The sequence below is a fragment of the Grampus griseus genome, assembly GCF_964374135.1.
Source record: "Grampus griseus genome assembly, chromosome: 6".
Lineage (NCBI taxonomy): Eukaryota > Metazoa > Chordata > Mammalia > Artiodactyla > Delphinidae > Grampus > Grampus griseus.
The window spans coordinates 86,530,566-86,554,211 of NC_139000.1; the positions used below are offsets into that span (position 1 = coordinate 86,530,566).

At 43.9% G+C, this 23,646-nt stretch overlaps 1 protein-coding gene across 1 annotated transcript in view; it reads left to right on the plus strand.

Annotated features, from left to right (window-relative positions):
* Positions 1–6,803, plus strand: part of ERCC6L2 (ERCC excision repair 6 like 2) — a 139,965-nt gene extending 133,162 nt beyond the window's left edge. Inside the window, exon 19 of the mRNA XM_082657395.1 lies at positions 4,501–6,803. Within this exon, the coding sequence (XP_082513521.1) occupies positions 4,501–5,473 (973 nt within the window). The 3' untranslated portion in view covers positions 5,474–6,803. The remainder of the gene's footprint in view (positions 1–4,500) is intronic.
* Positions 6,804–23,646: the final 16,843 nt, after the last annotated feature.

Sequence of the window (23,646 nt, forward strand, 5' to 3'; positions counted from 1 at the left end):
AGGAGAGGGTGGGATCCAGACCACAGGTGAAGATCTAGTCTTTGAGAAGTATTAAGAGAAAGAGATAAAGAAGGGCACAGATACAGTGATATTTCCTCAATTAATTGAGAATAAATTCATCAGCACAGAGGGAAAGAGATTTGGGGAGAGAGAAATTATGAAAGAAGTCATTAGTGGAAGTCATAAAGTGGGAAAGCAAGCTTAGTGGGGCTAGACTTCCTGGGTGATGTTAAGTTCCTATTTGAGAGTAATTCCAGTAAAACCATCTGTGCAGTTGTGCAGACTTCATTCAGCAAGCTTCAGTTGTTCAGTTGCAGACACAGAATAGGGAAACAGCTGAGTTTTACCAGGAGAAGGAGAGAGAAGCAAGGAAGCTAAAGGATGTTTGCAAAGAAGCGATTATAAAATTGAACATAAGCTGGAAAAGGGGAGGCTGATGTTAGTGAGAAAGCAGAAGAGTCAGCAAATTGGAGGACTTGATGAGATGAAGGGTATATTCCAGCATTGTTGTCATTGGGATAACTGGAGCATATGATTGAATTCAGGGATTTGGAGGTTGTGCAGTTAATGGTAATGACATTAGTGGTATATGACTTTGGGAATAGGGGCCTAACATGGAATCGAGTCTGTGGAGGTGACGTCAAGAAACTGGTGGGCTAGGAGTTGGGTGGGACATCCACATGGATACTGATGTTATCAAGAATGATGGCAGGAGATGGGAAAGGAAACAACATTAATCCAGGATCTTGAGTGTTCAGTCACTATCAGGAAGCAACTAGAAAGTCAGTTAACAAGGTGGGGTGGGGGTGAGAATGGTTAAGCTGGATAGCATAAACCTTAAAGAGGGGAAGGAGTTTTTAAGAAAAAATGATCTGGAAGCAGCAATGGGAAGCATGAACCCTGAGGTTTAAGGATGTGAGGTATAAGATCTTGACTTGTGAGGGCTGCAGTGGGGAGGCAGTATCAGGAGGAGACAGAGCGCCCCTTGGGCAGAAGACACAGGAGAGTTAGTAGATCATAGCCTGGTTCCAGGGGCACCGAGGAATGGTCTGGAAGGATGGGGGATTGGATCAGGGATGTAGAGACTAGCAGGGGCGTGAGAAGCCAGTGGTTATGTGTAACTGAGAAGTAGTGACTGAGGTAAGCAGGGAGAGGAGGCGTGGTCCAGTTGGTCCTGATGACTTCTACGGACAGTAAGAAAATGGTGGTTGCTCTGCGTGTTCCAGATGCTTCCCTCGGGTTTTGGCAACTCCCAGGCAACCTGTCCCTTAGCTCCTCGGGTGCTGGTGTGGCAGATTGGAGCACGCCTCTCAGCTGCGCACCGTTGCCCACAAAGGTGAACACCCCACACTGCTATAGCAACACAACTCCTCACAAACAGATTTACAACAATGATTTTGGGTAAATTGTGGGTAATTTTCTTTGGGCAATTATTTTTGCTAGGAGACCAACCATATACATTTTACCAGTCTTTAAGCACAAGTGTCTTATCCCCTTTAGTACTGTATATAAAAATAAAAGTATTAACAGTGATTAGTTTTTGCCTCTTTTTTTTTCCCTCTACTTATCCTAGGGATAAATGCCTCATGCTAAATAAAAAGGTGAAGGGTGTCTAATATTAGAATGCCAACATCTGAACTAGGGATCGGTGTCCAAACTGCTAGCACGTCTTTCCTGCTAACCATCCTAACTTTATGTGAATCAAGAATTTGTACTATGCTGTAGCCTCATGGATTATCTGAATGAAGTTTCAGTCCTACCTTCACTTCAGAAAGCTTAGACAGAAAGAACATGGTTTTAGCTGTGTTCCATCCCTTCTCCTTCAGTTCCTCGAGAAAAAAGGAGAAAAATTGAATTTTTTCCGTGATACATAAATACTCTTGGTACACTTGATGAAAGACTGAAAGATGCCTAACTTTGGCTTCCTTTGCCCCACCACTGCCCCTACCTCTAAATGGATTATGAGTGTCTACAAAATTTTCTTCACAAAGTGGTGGCTAGCTTGTATCCCCTGGTTGTACCTTGCAATTCGTTGAGTGTTTAGAAAGACCAAGAATTACAAAAGCAAGTTTAGAAGGCAAAAATAAAATGAATTGTAATCATAGCTCATCCTGTAAAGGGCAACCACACAGCCCAGTTTACTTGCATACTACTCAGGTAGAATAAGGTCTGAAGCACCTCTCCTCCCAGAGGTGACAGATTTGCAGGGTCATGGGTGAGGTCAGCACAGCAAAGGTGAAAGTACTTTGGCAACTGCTGAAACACTACCAAGCCTTGGATGAATATAAGACATCAGCCTGTAACCCTGCCAATAACTTAATCTTCACAGCACAAATATTTATGAGAAAGGCCATGAAAATGATTCAGAGATGATTAATAAACAAAATAATGACACTTCATTACTTCATGTGAAGTTAAAACTGGAACTTTTTAAGAACATACTTGTTGCTTTCCAACCAAGAACATTGGCCATATCCAGGACAGAAATTTGGAACCTTGTTTTTGTGTTATTAACTATTCTGTTGGCAATGAGAGTGGCTGTTGATCAGGCATAGATAGTACCTGGATTTGGAACAAGTAACAGGACCAGTGTGGGGAGGACTAGAAGCCAGGGTACTCATCTGAAGCCACAAAAGAAAGTCATGAATTTGCAGCATGGATTACCACTAAAATCAAAGGAAACACAAACTTTATATAACCTGGTCTGAGTGGCAAAAATAATAGTGGCTTTAAATAAAGCTCCTGGTTACATACATTTAAAAAAATCATTTTTTATCCTCAGGATTCTCTGTTGTATACAGGATAAAATTCAAACTTCTGAAATTGGCAAACGGATCCCTCATAATTTTCAGCCTTTTTCTTGACTGACTCTCCTGCCCCTATGTGCACCAAGTCTTCTTGCAACTGGGCGCGTGCACGTTCCCTGTCTCCCTAGAAGGCTTCCTGGCTCACCTTTACCTGACTGGCTTGTGGTGACAGCAGAGAAGCCTTCCCTGCCACCTTGCCCACTACCAATCACTGGCTTAGGTACCCCTTCTGTGGATGCCAACAGGGTGCCGTATTTACCTCCATCATGGGGTTTATCACTCCCTTCTGGTTTGATTTTTATGTATCTGTCTCCCCCAACTAGACTATAAACTCCTTGAAGACAGGGAACTGGCGTTTGTTCACTGTTGTATAGTTTCTTTTACAGTGCCTAGCAAATAAGAGGGCTCTATAAATATTTGTTGAGTGGATAAATGAATGTTGTAAGGAAATATATAAAAATAGATATAATTCTACAATTTGGGGACTTTTAATCATATGCTGCAGCACTATCTGTGGCTTTTGTTTAAAAGAACATTTATAAGCATTGGGCTCTCCTGACTCATGGCCTAAACTCAGCATCAGCAAACCAATACCCTCTTAGCCCATCTTAGTCTACTCGGGCTGCTGTAACAGAATACCACAGACTGCGGTTTAAAAGACAGAAATTTACTTCTCACAGTACTGGAGCCTGGGAAGTCCAAGATCAGGGTACCAGCTGATTTGGTTCCTGGTGAGAGCTCTCTCCCTGGCGTGCAGATGGCCACCTTCTCACTGTGTCCTTTCATGGCAGAGAGAGCTCTCTGGTGATTTTTTATGACCTCTTTTAACCTTAATTACCTCCCAAAGGCCCCATCTCCAAATACAGTCACACTGGGGTTTAGGGCTTCAACTTATGAATTTGGGGGGAGGATACAGTTCAGTCCATAGAACCCTCACCTAGGGAAAGGAGCAAAGTCTAGTGCCCAGGGGTCCTAAACAACCTTTCCACTTCCATCTTAGCAGGGTTTCAGAAGGCTCATTTCCTCACATATGCATATAACAGCTTTTATTAATATCTTATACTAAGACTGAAACGCATTTCTTCAAATAGCATCTGACTATAGTGTAGCTATCTATACTGAAGTCAGATCAATACTGAAAAGAATCTAGGTTCATCAGTTTAGAACTTTCCTTTAGGCTCATCAAAAAGTTGTGTGAAATTTCTATATTTTATCGATACTTGTGGAAGGAGAAGAGATAGATGAAAAAAATTCCTGTCTTAATTTTTCAGCATTTTCTCTTTTCTATTTATTAAGACCCTTCTTTGACAGTTTTATTTCATGGATCTTGAATGCAAATAGATTTCCAAATACAGATTATATAAATTATGATTCTCATGTAAGTCATAAATTGGCTGACTGGAGTAGCAGCATGCTGGGATCACACAATTCCCAGGAAATACCTGATAGCATAAGTCAGAATAACTTAAAAAGCTGGTAATTTCATGAGCTAGAATATTTTTTTCAGTAGTGTAAGGAAAGAGATCACATTCTCCTAAGTGCAAAATGCATGTTCATTATGGAATTAAGCTAATATATGCTAAAGGAATACTATTGCATTGCTTTGTTGCTACATAGCATAACACTGAAGACAAGCTCTTTAAAAATAAAATGTAATAAAAATAACCACTGGTTTTGTTCGTTAAATCTTCAGAAAACAATTTGAAGAAATGGCTTCTTATTTTAAGTTGTCTTCTGTAAAGGAATTTGCTAAACATATAACTAATGCCACATCAGAAGAACGACAGAAAATGCTAAGAGACTTTTACGCTTCTCACTATCCAGAGGTAAAAGAATTTTTTGTGGATTCCCCTTCAGAATTCATTAAATCTGCCAATGAGGAAGGAGAGAGAGTCAGGAATCTGTCTGAAAAAAGAGAGTCTCTTATAAAAGAAAGGGTGTCAGATTCTGTAACTTTGTCATTTAAAAATTGTACCAAAAAATTGTCTCAAATTTGCAGCCCAAAAAGATATAAAGAAAAATCAATTAAGTTTCGAAATCACAGTTTCCATAGAGAAGAGGTGCTTTGTAATGATGTGGAAACTAAGAAATTACCTGTAAGCTCTACCCAAGAGACGAACAATGGGAAAAACAGCCAAGCATCCAAAGATACTGTAGCATCCTGTTTCCTGAACAGTAAGTCTGGAGCGTATGAGTTGGAAAAGTTGGAAAATACCATGAAAAACCGACAGGATCTCACAGGATTGGGTGTTTCAAGAAACGGACCCTTTTTCAAAGTGGAAAACAAAAAGATAGAAAATCCAGTGTTAGAAAACACTTCTGTGGTAAGCTTACTTGGTGACACCTCTATTCTTGATGACCTCTTTAAAAGTCACGGGAACAGTCCCACACGACTGCCAAAGAAAGTTCTTTCAGGGCCCATGGAGAAAGCAAAACAGAGACCAAAAGATTTCTGGGACATCTTGAATGAACAGAATGACGAGAGTCTTAGTAAACTCACCGACTTGGCAGTAATAGAGACTCTGTGTGAAAAAGTGCCTTCTGCTGCATCCTCCAAAAGGAAAGAGGGTCTTGAAGCTCCTCTTTGGAAATCAAATGAGAAATTTTTGTGGAAAAAATTTAACTCCAGTGATACAGATGAAAGCACAACTAATACCCAAGAGTAATACATAAACACACAAATAAGTTACCACAACCAATGAACTTCTGCCATCAATATTTACAATACTGTATTGCACACTAATTATGTTACACAGTTGTAAACATATATTTTTAATAAACTCTTGCTCTAGGGCTTTCTTTTTAAGTCTAAAATGTTATCATGTATTGGTTTTCCTTGATAGCTGATTTGATCTTTTAAAAAAATATGATTGTATTATAGTACAAACCTCTTCTATGAAATGGAAAATATTCTGGGTTTGTTATCAGGAGACCTGGGGTATCTCTCTTACTGTATAATTATGTGACCTTAGATAAGTCATTTTGGCTGGTGTGCAGCCATTTCCTAATATGCAAGATGAAGGGCTTGAACTTGATCCACATGAGCGTCCTTCCAGTTTAAAAAAGGTTTGTTTCACTCTCCTAGATTCCATTAAGTCATAGGCCAAATTATGCTCAGCCCCCAAATCAAATGTATATTAATGAGTTTCTTTCTTACTACCATTTGGAAAATTCTTAACTGTTTTATTTTCCCTCAGTATCATGTACTGCTATTAAGAAATTATTTATACAAAAGTAATAACTAGTACTGAATACATGATGTATATTAAAATAGTAAGCTTTTAAACTCAAAATCAAAGGAGTAAGTTGTATAACTTTATGATACATGATGCTGAAGTAATACAATTATTATCATTAGCCACAGAACACCAATGCATCAACTTTTTGTACAACTATATAAAGCTTTGTATAGTACTTTTGCACTTTTTTAAGTATGAGTCAACGAGAAAACATTTGATTTTATTTAAAACTCTTATATTCTGTTTAACTTAACTTATATAGTTTATAACCAATGGAATGTGCTTGTTGTTGAATTCACTTATTTGGAAACATTCACTCAGCCCCTATGGGTGCTGTGCTAGGAGCTCGAGATGTACAGGTGAGGCACTGCTACCAGTAAAACAAAGGAAACCATATGTATAAAGAGTCGGGTCTGTAAAGCCCCTGGCATCATGCCTGGCACATGGTAGCAGGACCTGAGGCTTCTACTGACCCACACGCAGATACACTGTGGCAACTTTCCCTCAGTTGAACCGGCAGGGCTATGATGGGAGGAAATGTCCAGAAAATAGCAGTGAACGAGGAAATGGTGGTGCTCAGAGATCACTGTGAATTGCTACTGTATTGAGGGGAGGGGGCCTTTGGAGTATCCAGCCATCGCAGTGTGGAGCCATTGCTCAGAAATGGGGAAAAAAAAGAAAGAAAATCTTTTCTTAAGGGACTGAATGGCCAAGTATGTTTTTCTCTAGGGCAGTGTTGAGAGCTGTGAAATATATATTATTTCATGACCCAGTACATGTGTTAATACATATATATGAATGAAATAAAATGTTTATGAAATAATATTTACCCTTAAGTCATGCAACATATTTTGGTATTTTCTCTTCTGTTGCACTTTTGGCTCTTGTGTATGTATGTTTTTTAATGCTTTCATAACCCACTAAGTTGATTTCATGACCCACTAATGACTGGGAACCACAGTTCAAAAATTCTCTGTTTTAGGTTATATAGACTTAGTCTTTTTTTTTTTTTTTTTTTTGGCTGCTCGCAGCTGAATTGTGTCCAGACTTATTAGATGCTACATTTCACCACCAGGATCTTGCTACAAAATGAATGTGCTGTGCAGTGTGTGATAGACTTGACATATAAATGTTGTTAGACTGCTGTGGGGTCAGCTGTACGAGGAGCTCAGAAAGAAAGTAGATGCATCTTCATCAGACAGTAGGGTTCAGTCATTTTAATCGAAGTGTATCTTTCATAAAATAAAGTACCTTTTAATTTTTTTACATACACATGACCTTAGAAACATAAAATGATGTTCATACAAATATTAGCTCTATACTCTTCAAATGTAATTAAATGCTGTTTAATTTTAGATTTTTCTCAGTGCTGGTCAAAATGGGAGCAGAAGTACAGATCTGGAGTTTAAAAATTAGTTTCCAACAGATGTCAGTGAAATGTTTGTCATAATTATCATGTAGGAATGGTTTGCCAAGCAGAGTATGAGGTTCAGTATAGAAAGGAGCCAGTCAGAACGTTTCAGAAGGGTAACTGTAAGGGTTGACCTTCCTTGCAGTGGAACAGTGGGAAGATTTGGTTCAACTATTGATGAATGTGAGAACAGACACTGTAATAAGAATCCTTTCTTCCCCACTCCACTAGTGTCATGCCACCAAGTTCCCCCCAACTAAGAAGGTGACCACAGGCAAATCCCAGGGTTTCTTTCAGCATCAGTTTCCCCTTTAAATTTGAGATGGACTGGATCATTAGTGTTCATTTTTTTAAGCAAACGATCTCTACCATAATTAGAGGCTCAGTTATTTATAACAATTAAAATGGAGGTCTGTTGATTCAAGCACACCACTGTGGCTCCATGGAACATTAGTTTGAAAACGACAGGGATGAGATCATTGCTAAAAAATCTTCCAACTTAAAGTTTCCATGATTCTATTTGCCACAATCTGTATTTTTTACTTCTCTTCAAAGCAACAATAGAGTTTCTGGCTGCTAGCACTCAAAACATAATTATCAATATTGGAAACTGAGGCAAGATACTGTGAGACCATTGCACTTGAACTCTTCAGAGTTCCCTTCAAGCCCTGAAACCACTTCTTAGAGTAAATTAACATTATCTGCAAGCAGTGCAGCTGCCCCTAAGCGTTCAAGGTGAAAGAGCCTTAGTTTGCAGAGATGAGTTGGTGATAAACTTTTCATCCATAGAAAATGAGAAAGCCAAGGACAGTATAGGGTTGTTTTTAAAGTTGAATGTGCAGTTTTAAGATTCTGAAGTTATCCTTCCTTTATGATATAAAATAGTCATCTTTTATGAAATGATAGCATATCATAGTTTTTCGCCTATTTCATTGTCCTTACTTGATATAAAAATTGATAACCATATGTCAGTTCCCAAGTTTTGACATTTACTAGTCTATAAAATCGAAAAGAATGGGTTCACTGTTGGCCTCAAAGGTCATTTTTCACATATGAGGCAATAGAGCTCCACGGTCACTATGTCATAAACCCAGTTAACAGTGGGTCTAGAACCCACCAAGGATGTCAGTAAACCTATAAGATCCTATAAGATGCATCTGCCTTCAAAGAGCCCAGAGTGCAGAGCACTTTTTAGGCTCCTCACCTAATTCTCATTTAATCATCACTGATGTGATCTTGTTTCCCAGTTCTGTCACCACCTTCTTTTGCAAAGCATCCTCCACCCAGCGCTTCTGGAGGGCCTTAAAGGGAAGGTTCGCAAGCTGAGGAACAGGTCTTGGCACTGGTGACACTGCATTTGCCCTGGGTGACAGCCCCATGCACTGCCCTGTCTCCACACCTCCCCCAGTGCTGGCTCCGTGTGGTGTTTGTGGCAGGTGGAAAGAACACCGTTGCCTCACAGGATCTTGCAGAGTATTAAGTATGAAAACAGCCACTTGGGTGTTTACTCTCTGCCCCTAGGGGGAGAGACTCAGACTGACCTTCCCTTCAGAAGTCTAAGTCTGTGTGGTCCCCAGCCCTGAAGTGGCAAGTCAGAACTACCTGCAGAGGCTTTTCCACACACGGGTGCCCAGTTCCCTCCCCAGAAGATTCTAGTTCAGAAGGTCTAGAATTCAGCATAGATACCCATTTTTATTTTTAAAGTTTCACAATAATTGTGATATGTTAATGTTTTGTCTGAGACTTTGTTGCTGGACAGGACTCACTTGACCGCTCCAGTGAGCCCGCAACCCACGTGAAGCCAGTGGACATTCAACTGAACTCACACTGGAGCCATCCTGTACTTTTTTTAGGCCCCAAAGTGGTTGTTATGTTTCCATAAAAATACCCCCACACAGAATTGTTTCTCTGATTAAACTTTACCAAAAGTACTTTATTTATTTTTACTGTAGTTTAACAATTTTTGTGGTAATATTTATCCCCTAAATTTCCAAATTTAAGACCAATTTTATTTCTATGAGCATGATGCCCTTATGTCACTGACATGGATAATGCCCAGTGGACATTCTTGGTTTTGTACTGCTTTCTCTCATAGTTAAAAATCAAGAATGCCTCTTTAGGGCTTCCCTGGTGGCGCAGTGGTTGGGAGTCCGCCTGCTGATGCAGGGGACGTGGGTTCGTGCCCCGGTCCGGGAAGATCCTACATGCTGCGGAGCAGCTGGGCCCGTGAGCCATGACCGCTGAGCCTGCGCGTCCGGAGCCTGTGCTCCGCAATGGGAGAGGCCACAACAGTGAGAGGCCCGCGTACCGCAAAAAAAAAAAAGAATGCCTCTTTCTACAGATGTCTTTTTGGGCCCCTTCCTCTCATTGAAAGAAATAACTGAAACTCAATTTATATTGTTTATATATTTAAGCAAGGGGGAAAGTGTGCATCTTGGATGTACAGGAAATCTTGGAATTTCCTATACATCTCTAAGGAAACTCCAGTGAGTCCTCTTGCCAAGCATGAGTTTTTGTCCCCCTCCCCATATCTTTTAACTTTGGGTTTTTCTTTATTTTTTGTAAAGTGAGGCATGCCTCTGGACTGAAAGATGGACTTCAAAAGAAGCCTCATAATAGCTAATTCATATATATTTTCTTCTTTCCTAAAGCCATTATAAAAGTATTGATAAAAACAACAAAATATCTTAATTTTTCAAAACATAAATGTCAACATGTGGTCATGGGAACTTCTGATTTTACATGATCAGAGTCTGCCTGCCCTGCCCATCTGCCAGCGTCCTCACTATGCTTCCAACAGTCAACTCTGTCTCACTGTCTCAGCCAGTACTCACCGCCTTCCTGACCCAGTGACAATGCCCTGAGTGGCCTCCCTTCAGCACTGCCTGGCAAAACCCCAGGTTTTTTCCAGGTCAGTCCTTACCCACCCCTCCCTGCCCCCAAGTATCCTGCTCACCAGTTATCAGTGGAGCCCACAATGCCCTGCCCAGCAACCTAATAGCTTCCCCTCCTCAATCAGCTTTCCCCACTTTCCTCAAACACTACATCAAACCCACATCTCAGACCTCTTAACTCCCCCATTTCCCTATTTAGTAGATACCTCACCCTCCGGCTTCACATATTGGGAAATGCCATCAGCAGAGGAGCTCTGAATGTCATATTTGGGACACTGCAGAGGCCCTATCACCGGGCAAGTCAACCCCAGAGGCAGCAATTCACTGACCTCCCATGAAAAGGGAAAACCAACCAGTTAGTGGGGCCCTTGCAGAGGTGCCATTCACCACCTGAAATGGCCCAGAGCTGCCACATTGCCCTGAAAGGCATAACAGCTCCTATAGTCCTAAAAGACACCCTAGGGCACAGCAGTGTGCTGGGGGATGTTGGGGAGGACGGCCAGGTCTCAGGAAGATTGGAGTGTCCCCTAGGAAGGTATGTGGGTAAGAGAACAAGAGCCACTAAGGAACCCAGGCACAAATGACGGGTGCTCTCTGAGTAAAGCATGATTTGGAGATGGGTTGGTGGCCAGACCTGAAAGAATGGGAAGGCCAGAACATCACTTCCTCCCTTGGCCTTTAAAACCCTAAATGAGCAGGAACGTGGGCCTAGTAGAGAAGTTGGAGCTTTGGACTGCCAAACATAAGAATGCTCTGACGACTAACCTAACCTCCAAAATATGTAAGAGGGGCGGGGGGGGGGGTGGTGGGAAGGGCGGAGGGGGAGACTGAGAGCTCGGGTGTCAATGACTGCAAGTTCTGAGTGTCGGGGGACTGGCAGCCCCTCGCAGATTTCCGTCTCTGGGCAACGGGAGGCTGATTGGCTTTTCCTCCCTCGCCTGTTATTCTGTGGGATGGTGTCGGGCACGTGGAGCCGCGCTGTGGCTTGCGGTGCGGGGTAGAACCGCGGACCCAAGCGCGAGCGCGCGCCCTGCTTTGCCCCTCGCCCCCGCTTTTCCCCGGCCCTGCACTCCCTTTCCCAGGAGCGCTGTCGGGGAATCCACCTTACTCCCGGCTCCGCCTTCCCATCCCGCCCGGCAGGCAAATATTAGACAATGTATGTAGAAATTGCTTCAAGTAAAGCTCATGTGAATTTTCCTCAGCGAGTTTCCAGAAGGCCACCCGCCGCCGCTGAGGATCGTCGCTGGAAACCCCCGCTGCAGTGCCACAAAACGGGAGAGGGGATTCACCGGCCCCAAGCAGGGGAGGCAATCTGTTTCTCCGAATCAGGTTTATTTTCTCCTTTGGAGGGAAAAAAGAAGGAAAGCTAATTAAATTACGCTCTGGCTGTATTGATGGAAAACATGAAAGCAAACTGCAGGGACTTGCGCCTCGAGGGCGCGTGATGTTCCACTAGCCGCAAGCCTCAGGAAAGTCCCCGAGCCCCTCTGTGCGCAGGAAACGATGGGTGGCCGATCTCCACCGCGCCCCGGGGTCTCGTCCACCGCGAAAAGTGAGGCAAGGAAGGCGGACGGGCGGCCCTTTGTGGGGTCCTGCTTACCCTCGAGCTTCGGGTGCAGGGAGCGCTTGATAATCCCCAACCCTGGTCTGGGGGACCAGGCGGGAGCTTGCGACCTCGCCGGGGACAGAGAGGGGCGAGGGATGTGGGCTGGCGGCGGCCTGAACTCCCCCCGCGCGCACACGCCACAGCTGCTCGCAGCCCGCGATCGCCCAGCACGCAGACACCGCTCTGGTCGGCGGGGTCAGCACTCTGCGGGCTGTGAAAGGCTAGACCCTCTGCCGGCCGTGCCGGGGCTGGGGGATCCAGCCGAGAGGGGCCCCTCCCCAAAGCCCGCGCGCGTCCCGCCCTGGCCGCGGAGGGCGCGCGACCACCGGGTGTGAAGGGCGACGGTTTCTGCGGTCTGGCTGGCGGCCGGCTGAAAAATCAGCCTCAGATTGATCCCCAGCGCGTCTAACTGAGGTCAAGCGAAGCAGGAGGGCGGAGGCGCCAGGGAGGTGGGCGGAATAGGAGCTCTGACTGAGGACGGTGAGGTGCGGAGGGAGGGAGGAAGGAAGCCAGCGGCTAGATGGAACTCCTCCTGGCGGGTCCCAAGCTCGGTACCTGCGAGTGCCCCTGGGCAGCTCGTCCGGACACCCGACAGCTGCGAAGCCGAAGGTCCGGGGAGGAAATCGGGCCTAGCACCTACTTGCACAGTACCTAGGCCAGAGCCAGCTGCTCCAGGAAGCAGGCCCCCAACGTGCAAAAATACTCCACCTCCTGCCCTAACTCCATCCCTGCACTCCCCGCCTCCTCTGGGCCTGCTGCTTGTCCCAAACCGCACGTGTCACACACCCCCGCCCAAAATCGTCCCTGCACCTGCCCTCCCGACCTTCCATCTTCCTCCCACCATCCAAGCCTGGTGCTTGGCCAAGGGTCCTTTCCCAGCCTGTTATCAAGTCCCAGAGATTATTTCTCCAAAATAACGACTCAAACTGCCAAGGGCCCGAGGTCCCGCCCCTCCACCTCCCATCTGGATGCCTGCAGACTTCTCCCTGGATTCCTAGTCTCGCTCCTCCTCCCTCCCTAATCCATTTTTCACACTGCTTCCAAGAGCCTGTTGAAGCACAAGGGGACCCCGGTGGTGGTAAACCGCACATTTCCTCTGTTAAGCAGGCTAAGGGTGCTTGGGCTGGGGAATAAATGTTCTGAGGACTTTGGCTCACATTTATTGAGCGCTTACTATGTCATTTGTTAAACACTTCAAGTGGATATTCTCATTTGACTGCCCAACAACCCTTCCGGATAGGTATTATTAAGTGTTGTTATCTATTATTATGAAGGAAGAAACTGAGGCACAGAAGATCACACAGCTTATGAGTAGCAGAGGCAATTTGGAGTCAGGCAGTCCTCCCCCACTCCCCATGCGGCCCCCAGTCAGTTTCTCCACCACTGCAGAAAGCCCTGACCTTCCTATCAGGAATGGAATGACCCACAGCACCTGCTCCCTTTCCAGGACCCACACTGGCACCACAAGAGTCCCTAGCCCCCATTTCCTGTCTAGGACTTAGGGGTGATTCCTCCCCACTGGCCTTTCTATGACCTAGGTAAGATGGGCAGACACTCGAGATGGTAAACAGGGACCATCTGATTACCATTTGCTCAAGTGAATCTCTGCTTTTTATTTCTGTGAACTGAACTATTATGTAATAATTGAACTATTATGTAATACACTAGTAAATAACCAGGAGATCACTGAAGAAATCAAAGAGGAAATCAAAAAATACCTACAAACAAATGACAATGAAAACACGATGACCCAAAACCTATGGAATGCAGCAAAAGCAGTTCTAAGAGGGAAGTTTATAGCAATAAAATCCTACCTCCAAAAACAAGAAACATCTCAAATAAACAACCTAACCTTACACCTAAAGCAATTACAGAAAGAAGAACAAAAAAAACCCAAAGTTAGCAGAAGGAAAGAAATCATAAAGATCAGATCAGAAAAACAAATGAAGGAAACAATAACAAAGATCAATAAAACTAAAAGCTGGTTCTTTGAGAAGATTAAAAAAATGGTAAACCATTAGCCACACTCATCAAGAAAAAAAGGGAGAAGACTGAAATCAATAGAATTAGAAATGAAAAAAGAGGGGCTTCCCTGGTGGTGCAGTCGTTGAGAATCTGCCTACCAATGCAGGGGACACAGGTTCGAGCCCTGGTCTGGGAAGATCCCACATGCCGTGGAGCAACTAAGCCCGTAGCCACAACTACCGAGCCTGCGCGTCAGGAGCCCGTGCTCCGCAACAAGAGAGGCTGCGACAGTGAGAGACCCGCGAAACGCGATGAAGAGTGGTCCCCACTTGCCACAACTAGAGAAAGCCCTCACACAGAAACGAAGACCCAACACAGCCAAAAATAAATAAATTTATATTTAAAAAAAAGAAATGAAAAAGTAGAAGTAACAACTGACACTGCAGAAATACAAAGGATCATGAGAGATTACTACAAGCAACTATATGCCAATAAAATGGACAACCTGGAAGAAATGGACAAATTCTTAGAAAAGCACAAACTACCGAGACTGAACTAGGAAGAAATAGAAAATATCAACAGACCAATCACAAGCACTGAAATAGAGACTGTGATAAAAATCTTCCAACAAACAAAAACCCAGGACCAGATGGCTTCACAGGCGAATTCTATCAAACAGTTAGAGAAGCGCTAACACCTATCCTTCTCAAAATCTTCCAAAATATAGCAGAGGGAGGAACACTCCCAAACTCATTCTACGAGACCACCATCACCCTGATACCAAAACCAGACAAAGATGTTGCAAGGAAAGAAAACTACAGGCCAATATCACTGATGAACATAGATGCACAAATCCTCAACAAAATACTAGCAAAATAATCCAACAGCACATTAAAAAGATCATACACCCTGATCAAGTGGGGTTTATCCCACGAATGCAAGGATTCTTCAATATACGCAAATCGATCAATGTGATAAACCATATTAACAAACTGAAGGAGAAAAACCATATGATCATCTCAATAGAGGCAGGAAAAGCTTTTGACAATATTCAACAACCATTTATGATAAAAACCCTCAAGAAAGTAGGCATAGAGGGAACTTACCTCAACATAATAAAGGCCATAAATGACAAACCCACAACCAACATCATTCTCAATGGTGAAAAAATGAAACCATTTCCTCTAAGATCAGGAACAAGAAAAGGTTGTCCACTCTCACCACTATAATTCAACATAGTTTTGGAAGTTTTAGCCACAGCAATCAGAGAAGAAAAGGAAATGAAAGGAATCCAAATCAGAAAAGAAGAAGTAAAGCTGTCACTGATTGCAGATGACATGATACTATACATAGAGAATCCTAAAGATGCTACCAGAAAACTACTAGAGCTAATCAATGAATTAGGTAAAGTAGCAGGATACAAAATTAATGCACTCTTCCATTCCTATACACTAATGCTGAAAAATCTGAAAGAGATATTAAGGAAGCACTCCCATTTACCACTGCAACAAAAAGAATAAAATACCTAGGAATAAACCTACGTAAGGAGACAAAAGACCTGTATGCAGAAAACTATAAGACACTGATGAAAAAAATCAAAGTTGACACAAACAGATGGAGAGATATACCATGTTCTTGCATTGGAAGAATCAACATTGTGAAAATGACTCTACTACCCAAAGCAATCTACAGATTCAATGCAATCCCTATCAAACTACCAATGGCATTTTTCACAGAACTAGAACAAAAAAATTTTACAATGTGTATGGAAACACAAAAGACTCCGAATAGCCAAAGCAATCCTGAGTAAGAACAACAGAGTTGGAGGAATCAGGCTCCCAGACTGCAGACTATACTACAAAGCTACAGTAATCAAGACACTATTGTACTGGCACAAAAACAGAAATACAGATCATTGGAACAGGATAGAAAGCCCAGAGATAAACCCATGCACACATGGTATGTTTGATAAAGGAGGCAAGAATATACAATGGAGAAAAGCCAGCTTCTTCAATAAGTGGTGCTGGGAAAACTGGACAGCTACATGTAAAAGAATTAAATTAGAACACTCCCTAACACCATACACAAAAACAAACTCAAAATGGATTAGAGACCTAAATGTAAGGCCAGACACTATAAAACTCTTAGAGGAAAACATAGGCAGAACACTCTATGACATAAATCACAGCAAGATCCTTTTTGACCCACCTCCTAGAGTAATGGAAATAAAACCAAAAATAAACAAATGGAACCTAATGAAACTGAAAAGCTTTTGCACAGCAAAGGAAACCATAAACAAGATGAAAAGACAACCCTCAAAATGGGAGAAAATATTTGCAAATGAAGCAACTGACAAAGAATTAATCTCTAAAATTTACAGGCAGCTCAGGCAGCTCAATATCCAAAAAACAAACAACCCAATCCAAAAATGGTCAGAAGACCTAAATAGACATTTCTCCAAAGAAGATATACAGAGTGCCAACAAACACAGGAAAGGATGCTCAACATCACTAATCATTAGAGAAATGCAAATCAAAACTACAATGAGGTATCACCTCACACCCATCAGATTGGCCATCATCAAAAAATCTACAAACAATAAATGCTGGAGAGGGTGTGGAGAAAAGAGAAGCCTCTTGCACTGTTGGTGGGAATGTAAATTGATACAGCCAGTATGGAGAACAGTATGGAGGTTCCTTAAAAACCTAAAAATAGAACTACCATACTACCCAGCAATCCCACTACTGGGCATATACCCTGAGAAAACCATAGTGCAAAAAGAGTTATGTACCACAATGTTCATTGCAGCTCTATTTACAATAGTCAGGACATGGAAGCAACCTAAGTGTCCATTGACAGATGAATGGATAAAGAAGATGTGGCACATATATACAATGGAATATTACTCAGCCATAAAAAGAAATGAAATTGAGTTATTTGTAGTGAGGTGGATGGACCTAGAGTCTGTTATACAGAGTGAAGAAAGTCAGAAAGAGAAACAAATACTGTATGCTGACACATATATATGGAATCTAAAAAAAAAAAAAGGTTCTGAAAAACCTAGGGGCAGGACAGGAATAAAGATGCAGATGTAGAGAATGGACTTGAGGATATTGGGAGGGGGAAGGGGAAGCTGGGATGTAGTGAGAGAGTGGCATGGACATATATACACTACCAAATGTAAAATAGATAGCTAGTGGGAAGCAGCTGCATAGCACAGGGAGATCAGCTTGGCGATTTGTGAACACCTAGAGGGGTGGGATAGGGAGGGTGGAAGGGAGATGCAAGAGGGAGGTGATATGGGGATATATGTATAGCTGATTCACATGTTTATAAAGCAGAAACTAACACACCATTGTAAAGCAATTATACTCCAATAAAGATGTCCAAAAAATATTCTTTTTAATTAAAAACAAGGAAGGGAGCATGGTCTGCTTCTGGCTGCAGCTCTGCAGTCTCCCTCTAGTGCCCCCTATTGGCAGAGCCAATGGCGCCACTGACAGAGGGGAGGGTCAGAGTCCTATGATGGTCCCACAGGACAGAGCAGAGCAGAGTTGCGTGGATTGGGAGCTTAATAACTGGCACAGGGGAAAAGGGCAAAGAGAAGGGAGACTGGGAGCAGGAATCACGAGCAGGGGAAGAGACGTAGCAATGGGAGAACGTGGGACAGTTCTCCCCAGTCACCTCTTCTGGGGCATTGAATGGAGAGAATATAGAATACCCTTGAAACAAACAGTGTCAGATGGGCTGACTTTGCCCCAAGCCCATCTCCTCCCACTTCACACGCCAGACTTAGTAACACATACCACACACATATATATACTATACAGACCATACACCACACACACACAGCACGTACACACACCACACACACACACCACACACACACCATGCTTTTGCTCATGAGATTCCTCAGCCTAGGTCCAGTTCCCCAGAAGTGGGTCTGGGACAGGTTTGGTCTGCATGTGATGTATTAAAGAAGTGCCACCAGGGGAGGGGGAAGAGGGAGGAAGCCAAGCAAGGATGTGATTTCAGGCTGCATCCAGTGGATGTAGCTTCAATCTGAATTTGCTGGGGACTCTGGAGGCTAAGTTGTACCCACAGGCATCCTAACCTGAGGCCGGAGAGCCTGGATTTCATACTCCTGCACTTAGGAGTCAGAGTTGGCCGTGTCTGACCCTCCTCTGCCCTCGTGGCTCTTAACCAATGGCTGACCCTGCAGTTCCATTCCAGGTCAAGATGAGTGATATTCAGAGTTGCCACTCTTAGATGGCCTTCCTCCCTCCCTTCCTTCCTTCCTCCCTCCTTCCCTCCCTCCTTCCCTCCCTCCCTCCGTCCCTTCCTCCTTCCCTCCCTCCTTCCCTCCCTCCCTCCCTCCCTCCCTCCCCCCTCCCTCCCTTCCTTCCTTCTTTCTTTCCTTCCTTTCCTAACACTTGTGGGGCCTGGGTAGCATTGCATGTGGAGGCTCCAGCCTACAGCCTACCCTCCTTCTCTCCCTGCCCATGGCTCCATTAGTCACTGAGAGGGGCCTCACATGCAGTGGTGTGGACATCCCAGCTCTGTGCATATAACTTCTAGTTCCACCGAATACATACCCCTTGGCCACCCCTCAGGCCCAGGAGTCCATATATCAAGTGTACGCTCCAGGAAAGAGACCTGCCTGAGCCTTGGAAACAGTGGAGTTTTGGGGGTTTTTTTTGCGATACCCCGGCCTCTTACTGCTGTGGCCTCTCCCGTTGCGGAGCACAGGCTCCGGATGCACACGCTCAGCGGCCACGGCTCACGGGCCCAGCTGCTCTGCAGCATGTGGGATCTTCCCGGACCGGGGCACGAACCCGTGTCCCCTGCATCGGCAGGCGGACTCTCAACCACTGTGCCACCAGGGAAGCCCCAGTGGAGTATTTTTATCATTTCTGTTTTTATCTCTCCTTGGGTAAAAGCTGAACACGCTACTTCCCTTATTTTGTTTCCCTAAACATTTTAGCATGCATACTAAACAGACCAAATCTGTGGGTAATCAATATTTTTATCCTCCTCCTTAAATCCATGGACCTTAGATAATTTTAACTCTGAGTCTCCCTTCCCAGATAGTGTGCTCTTTTTATTATGTTTTATCTCTTTAAAAACCCCACAGAACATTAATATTGTTTGGGTTTGATACAGGTAATTCTGTTTACATTTATGCCCATATTTTTATTTTCTTTGTTCATCAATCCTTATTGCTTCTTTGACCGTCCATCCCTTTTTCCCTCTATCTGAAGTGCATCCCAGAATTTCCTTTTGTTAGCTTCTGTCGGGGGAAAAAAAAAAAAACCCTAAGTTTGTCTTTTTCTGAAAAGTGCTTATTTCAGCACCTTATTGATTCTTTCATATCCTAAAGGGCTTTTGAACAGTTTTTGTATCATCTGATAAGGGTGGTAAAGAAAGTGAGGAATTGAAGACTTTCCAATAAATGGAAAAGAGGAGACAATGTTAATCAACTTGCTTTTCTTTGGGTGGTCCTTTATGCAAAGACATCAAGAAAAAAAATACAGCTTTGAGAAAGATGTACCTACAAAAGAGAAAATGATTCATCCTTATTACTTTGATTTTCTTTCATATGGTTCTCACCTCTTCTGAGGACTACAGGATACTTACAAAAAGTTTCTGTCCTCGAATGGCCTAAAGCATTTGGACCATCCAAACCTCCTAAAATTGTTTATACACTCTGGTTCCATTTTATCAGTTTCTACTCAATATTAATTCACCCTAGTCTGGCTTCCAGACTCATAATTCTATCTAAACATCTCTCACTGAAGTCACCAACGGCCACTGTGTCAATTCAGGTACTTCTAGAAGCAGACTCTGAGATAGAGTTAGAGGTGCTTCATTGGGGCTAACACCTGTGAAAGATAAAGGAGGCGGGGGAAGGAGCAGGCAGGGAGAGCCCCCTACCACGCTTTGATGTGGATCTGGCACCTGTAAAGAAGAGAGGGCAGGAAGGGGAGAGGGTAGGAAGGACACTGGGCTTCGGGGAGTCTGAGCCCTAGCACTACCACTCTGGTCAGCCACTGGTTGAGGGCTGCCCTGGAGGAACAGGCCTTGTTCAAATGCTGAGGCAGATCCTTAGGGCACCACAGCTAGAGGCTGTCAGAAACTGCACTCCTTGGGCCAGGTCCTCCCTGGCAGAGGGATTTGAGTGGTGTACTGACATGTGACCATGGCCACTGTGGCAATAAACCCAGGGTCGTCCTCCAGCCTTGATCTCACCTGACTTCTCTGAACATCAAGACTATTGACCCGTCCCTTCTTCTGAGACTCTATCTTGCCTTGGCTTCTGTATCTCAGTATTTTCCTGGTTTACCTGAGATGTCACTAGATGTTCTTTGTGAGAATCCATGTGACCTTTATACATGGGTATTGTCCAAGCCATACTCTTAGGTCTTCTGCTCCACATTCTCCCAGGTGATCTCACCCACACCCATGACTTAAATTACAATCCTGATCTAGAACCCGGTCTCAAATTGGCAACTATAAGAGAGTCAGAGGACGGCTTGATTCAGTTTTGCACATGAGCCTGAGTCCTCCTCTGTCCCTCCGACCCTCAGCTTTCTCAGAGCACATTGCATCAATAATCAATTCTGTAATCTGGACTAACTCCCACCTCAGATTTGACTAGAGTAGTGTACTTGAAGATACTCTGTAAACTGTAAAACTCACACAAAATAATGTTGTTATTATAACACTTTTCAAAGTTCTCTATTTTCTAGAGAACTTTATCTAACTTTACCCAAATCCCTCTTTGCATTAAAAATTCAGCCCGAATTGTATTTTCTACTACCCCATTCATTCACACTCTGCTCTGCATAAACATATCCCAAGGCTGTCTTACTTGGAACACTAGTGTCCCTTAAGATAGAAGTTGATGCGCCATGAAAAAAGTCAAGTTTGAGAACTATTGCTCTCCTGGAAAGTTAAAATATACTCTCTTATATTAAAGGTCCCGAGAAGCATAACCTTTTTAACCACTTTTTTCAACTGTCTTAGCCACAGGGCCTTCTTTTTTTTTTCCATGCGACACTATAAAATTCCTGTAGGCCACTAGTGTTCACACAGCAGGTAGAAAACTTTGTTCTATGCAGGTGGGGCAACTAACAATTCCACCTAAAGAGGTCATCCACAAGCTCTCCCTACCAAAATCCCCCCCTAGTAGGGGGAGACCTGACTCACATCCTTTTCAAAGCCTGGCTTTTCCCTCTCTTCCTTCTATTCTGTGAGCTCCTTAGAATGGTTCCAATAAACCCACCTTTTTGAACCAAGTTGTCCAGTGTAAGTTCTGTTGGTCAAAACTGAAATGCTAGGGCTTCCCTGGTGGCACAGTGGTTGAGAGTCCGCCTGCCGATGCAGGGGACACGGGTTCGTGCCCTGGTCCGGGAGGATCCCGCGTGTCGCGGAGCGGCTGGGCCCGTGAGCCATGGCTGCTGAGCCTGCGGGTCCGGAGCCTGTGCTCTGCAACGGGAGAGGCCACAACAGTGAGAGGCCCGCGTACCGCAAAAAAAAAAAAAAAAAAAAAAAAAAAATCTGAACTGCTGCCTGACACACCAGTGGGCAAAAAGTCAGTGGAGGGGCCAGAGTCCCAAACTGGAAGTTTCCCGAACGCCCCTTACATTTGAATGGATAACCAAATTGTGGTGTATCCCTACAATGGGATACCGTACAGCAATGAGAATGGACTATCTTCCACATGGGCAATAATATTCATGAATTTCACAAATATAATTAGACAAAAAAGTGAGGCATAATATGAATCCTTTTTTATGAAGGTAAAAAACAGGCAAGGACTTCCCTGGTGGCGCAGTGGTTGAGAGTCCGCCTGCCGATGCAGGGGACACGGGTTTGTGCCCCGGTCCAGGAAGATCCCACATGCCGCGGAGCGACTAGGCCCATAAACCATGGCCGCTGAGCCTGCGCGTCTGGAGCCTGTGCTCTGCAATGGGAGAGGCCACAACAGTGAGAGGCCCGAGTACCACAAAGAAAAAAAAAAACAAAAACAGGCAAAACTAACTAATGCTATTAGACGTCAGGATGGTGGTTGCCATTGGAAATGAACAGGGTACAAGAGGGCTGGTTTCCTGGGTGTGCTCACTTTGTGAACATTCATGAGCTGTACCTTATGATGGATGCATTCCTCTGTATGTATGTTATACTCCAGTAAAAAATTTTGGAGGGGTGGTGTCAGAAAAGATCATTCCCCACTGACAATTCCATTGGCAAAACCACCCAGAGGGAACATGTTGATTTCAGGACCAATATAAATGATAGCTCCAATATGATAGCTCCAGTTGTCTTAGCTCACTCTGTGTTTGGTTATCACATTTGTCTAAACATCTGTACCCATAACTTTTACATTTCTATGCATGTCAAAGAGTCATTCTGTATTAATCTTGTTTTATGTTGTCTATATTTTATGATACTTTGACATCTCAGGGCTTTGGGGACCCAGTGAGGGACTGCCCCTCCCAGGATTAGCTAATTCCTCCAGGCAGCAAACAACTTGCCTGCATATCTTTCAGATGCAAACTAACCCATCCAGAGCCCACACTCCAAACCACCTCCTCTATCAGGATTTTACACTCCTAGAGGCCATATCCTCTGCCCTAATCACAAAATACTAGACAAGGAGGGACCACCCCTATAGCCCAGAGCTACAGAAATTATTCAAACTATTCAATCTTGAGACTGCTCAGCTGTTCACCCTACCTCATCCATCCCTTCCCACAAAAGTCACAATGAAGGCTTGTGCCCATGCTTTACCCTCTCTTTCTGCCTCCTGATGGACCCTGGTGCTCCCCCACATGGCCCTGCTATGCCTCCAGTTTCTAGGGATCTGTGAGTACAGACTTCTTCTTTAATGGCAGCCATTTGCACATGTCTTACCGACCTGATAAAAAACAAATCCTGTGTACATTTCAAAGCACATTCATTCATTCCACAATTTTTTTTAAGCACCTGCTATATTTCAGGCATAGTTTTAGATGCCAAGGATAGAGCAGTGACCATACAAACAAGGTTTCTGCTCTCATGGAGCTCATGTCTAATGGGACAGAGATAATCAACAAGCAAAGAAATAAATATTTCCAGATAGAGTTAAGGTGGTATGAATGAAGTAGGCCAGGATGGGTCATTTTATATTGTTTGATTTTTGTTTGTTTGTTTTTTAGGAAGACTGGTCAGAGAAGTTCTCCCCTTAAGGAGCTGACACTTGACCCAGAGCCTGAATAGATGATTGTATACCAAGGGCACCCAGAGATCTGTGATGGGAGCCTGGAGTCATCGAAAATAACCAGAATGATGTATTGTTGCCAATACTCATCCAGAACAAATTTTCTCAGCAAGCAAAGGAGGGCTTGAATCCAACAAAAAATAATGTACCCGCATCAGCAATGTCCACAGCCTGCTCCAAACAATTTGCCTTCCAGATGCTATAAAACTGAGGTGCCCAGGCACCAGGACCCAGGGGATGGTTGGACTACCTGCCCAAACCCTCAGGGCAGCAACCAGCTTGCATATGTGTTTCCATAACTGTTTGCAAATAGAAAGGAATTGTGTAGAGCCCTGAGCGCTCTTTGCTCTCCATCCCTGGGCACCCACTGCCTGGTTCAGCTCCGCACTGACAAGAGCCTTCCCTGGCCACTGCAGACCTGACTGCCCTCCCACCTGCCCCCTACCCCAGGCCCACCCCAGG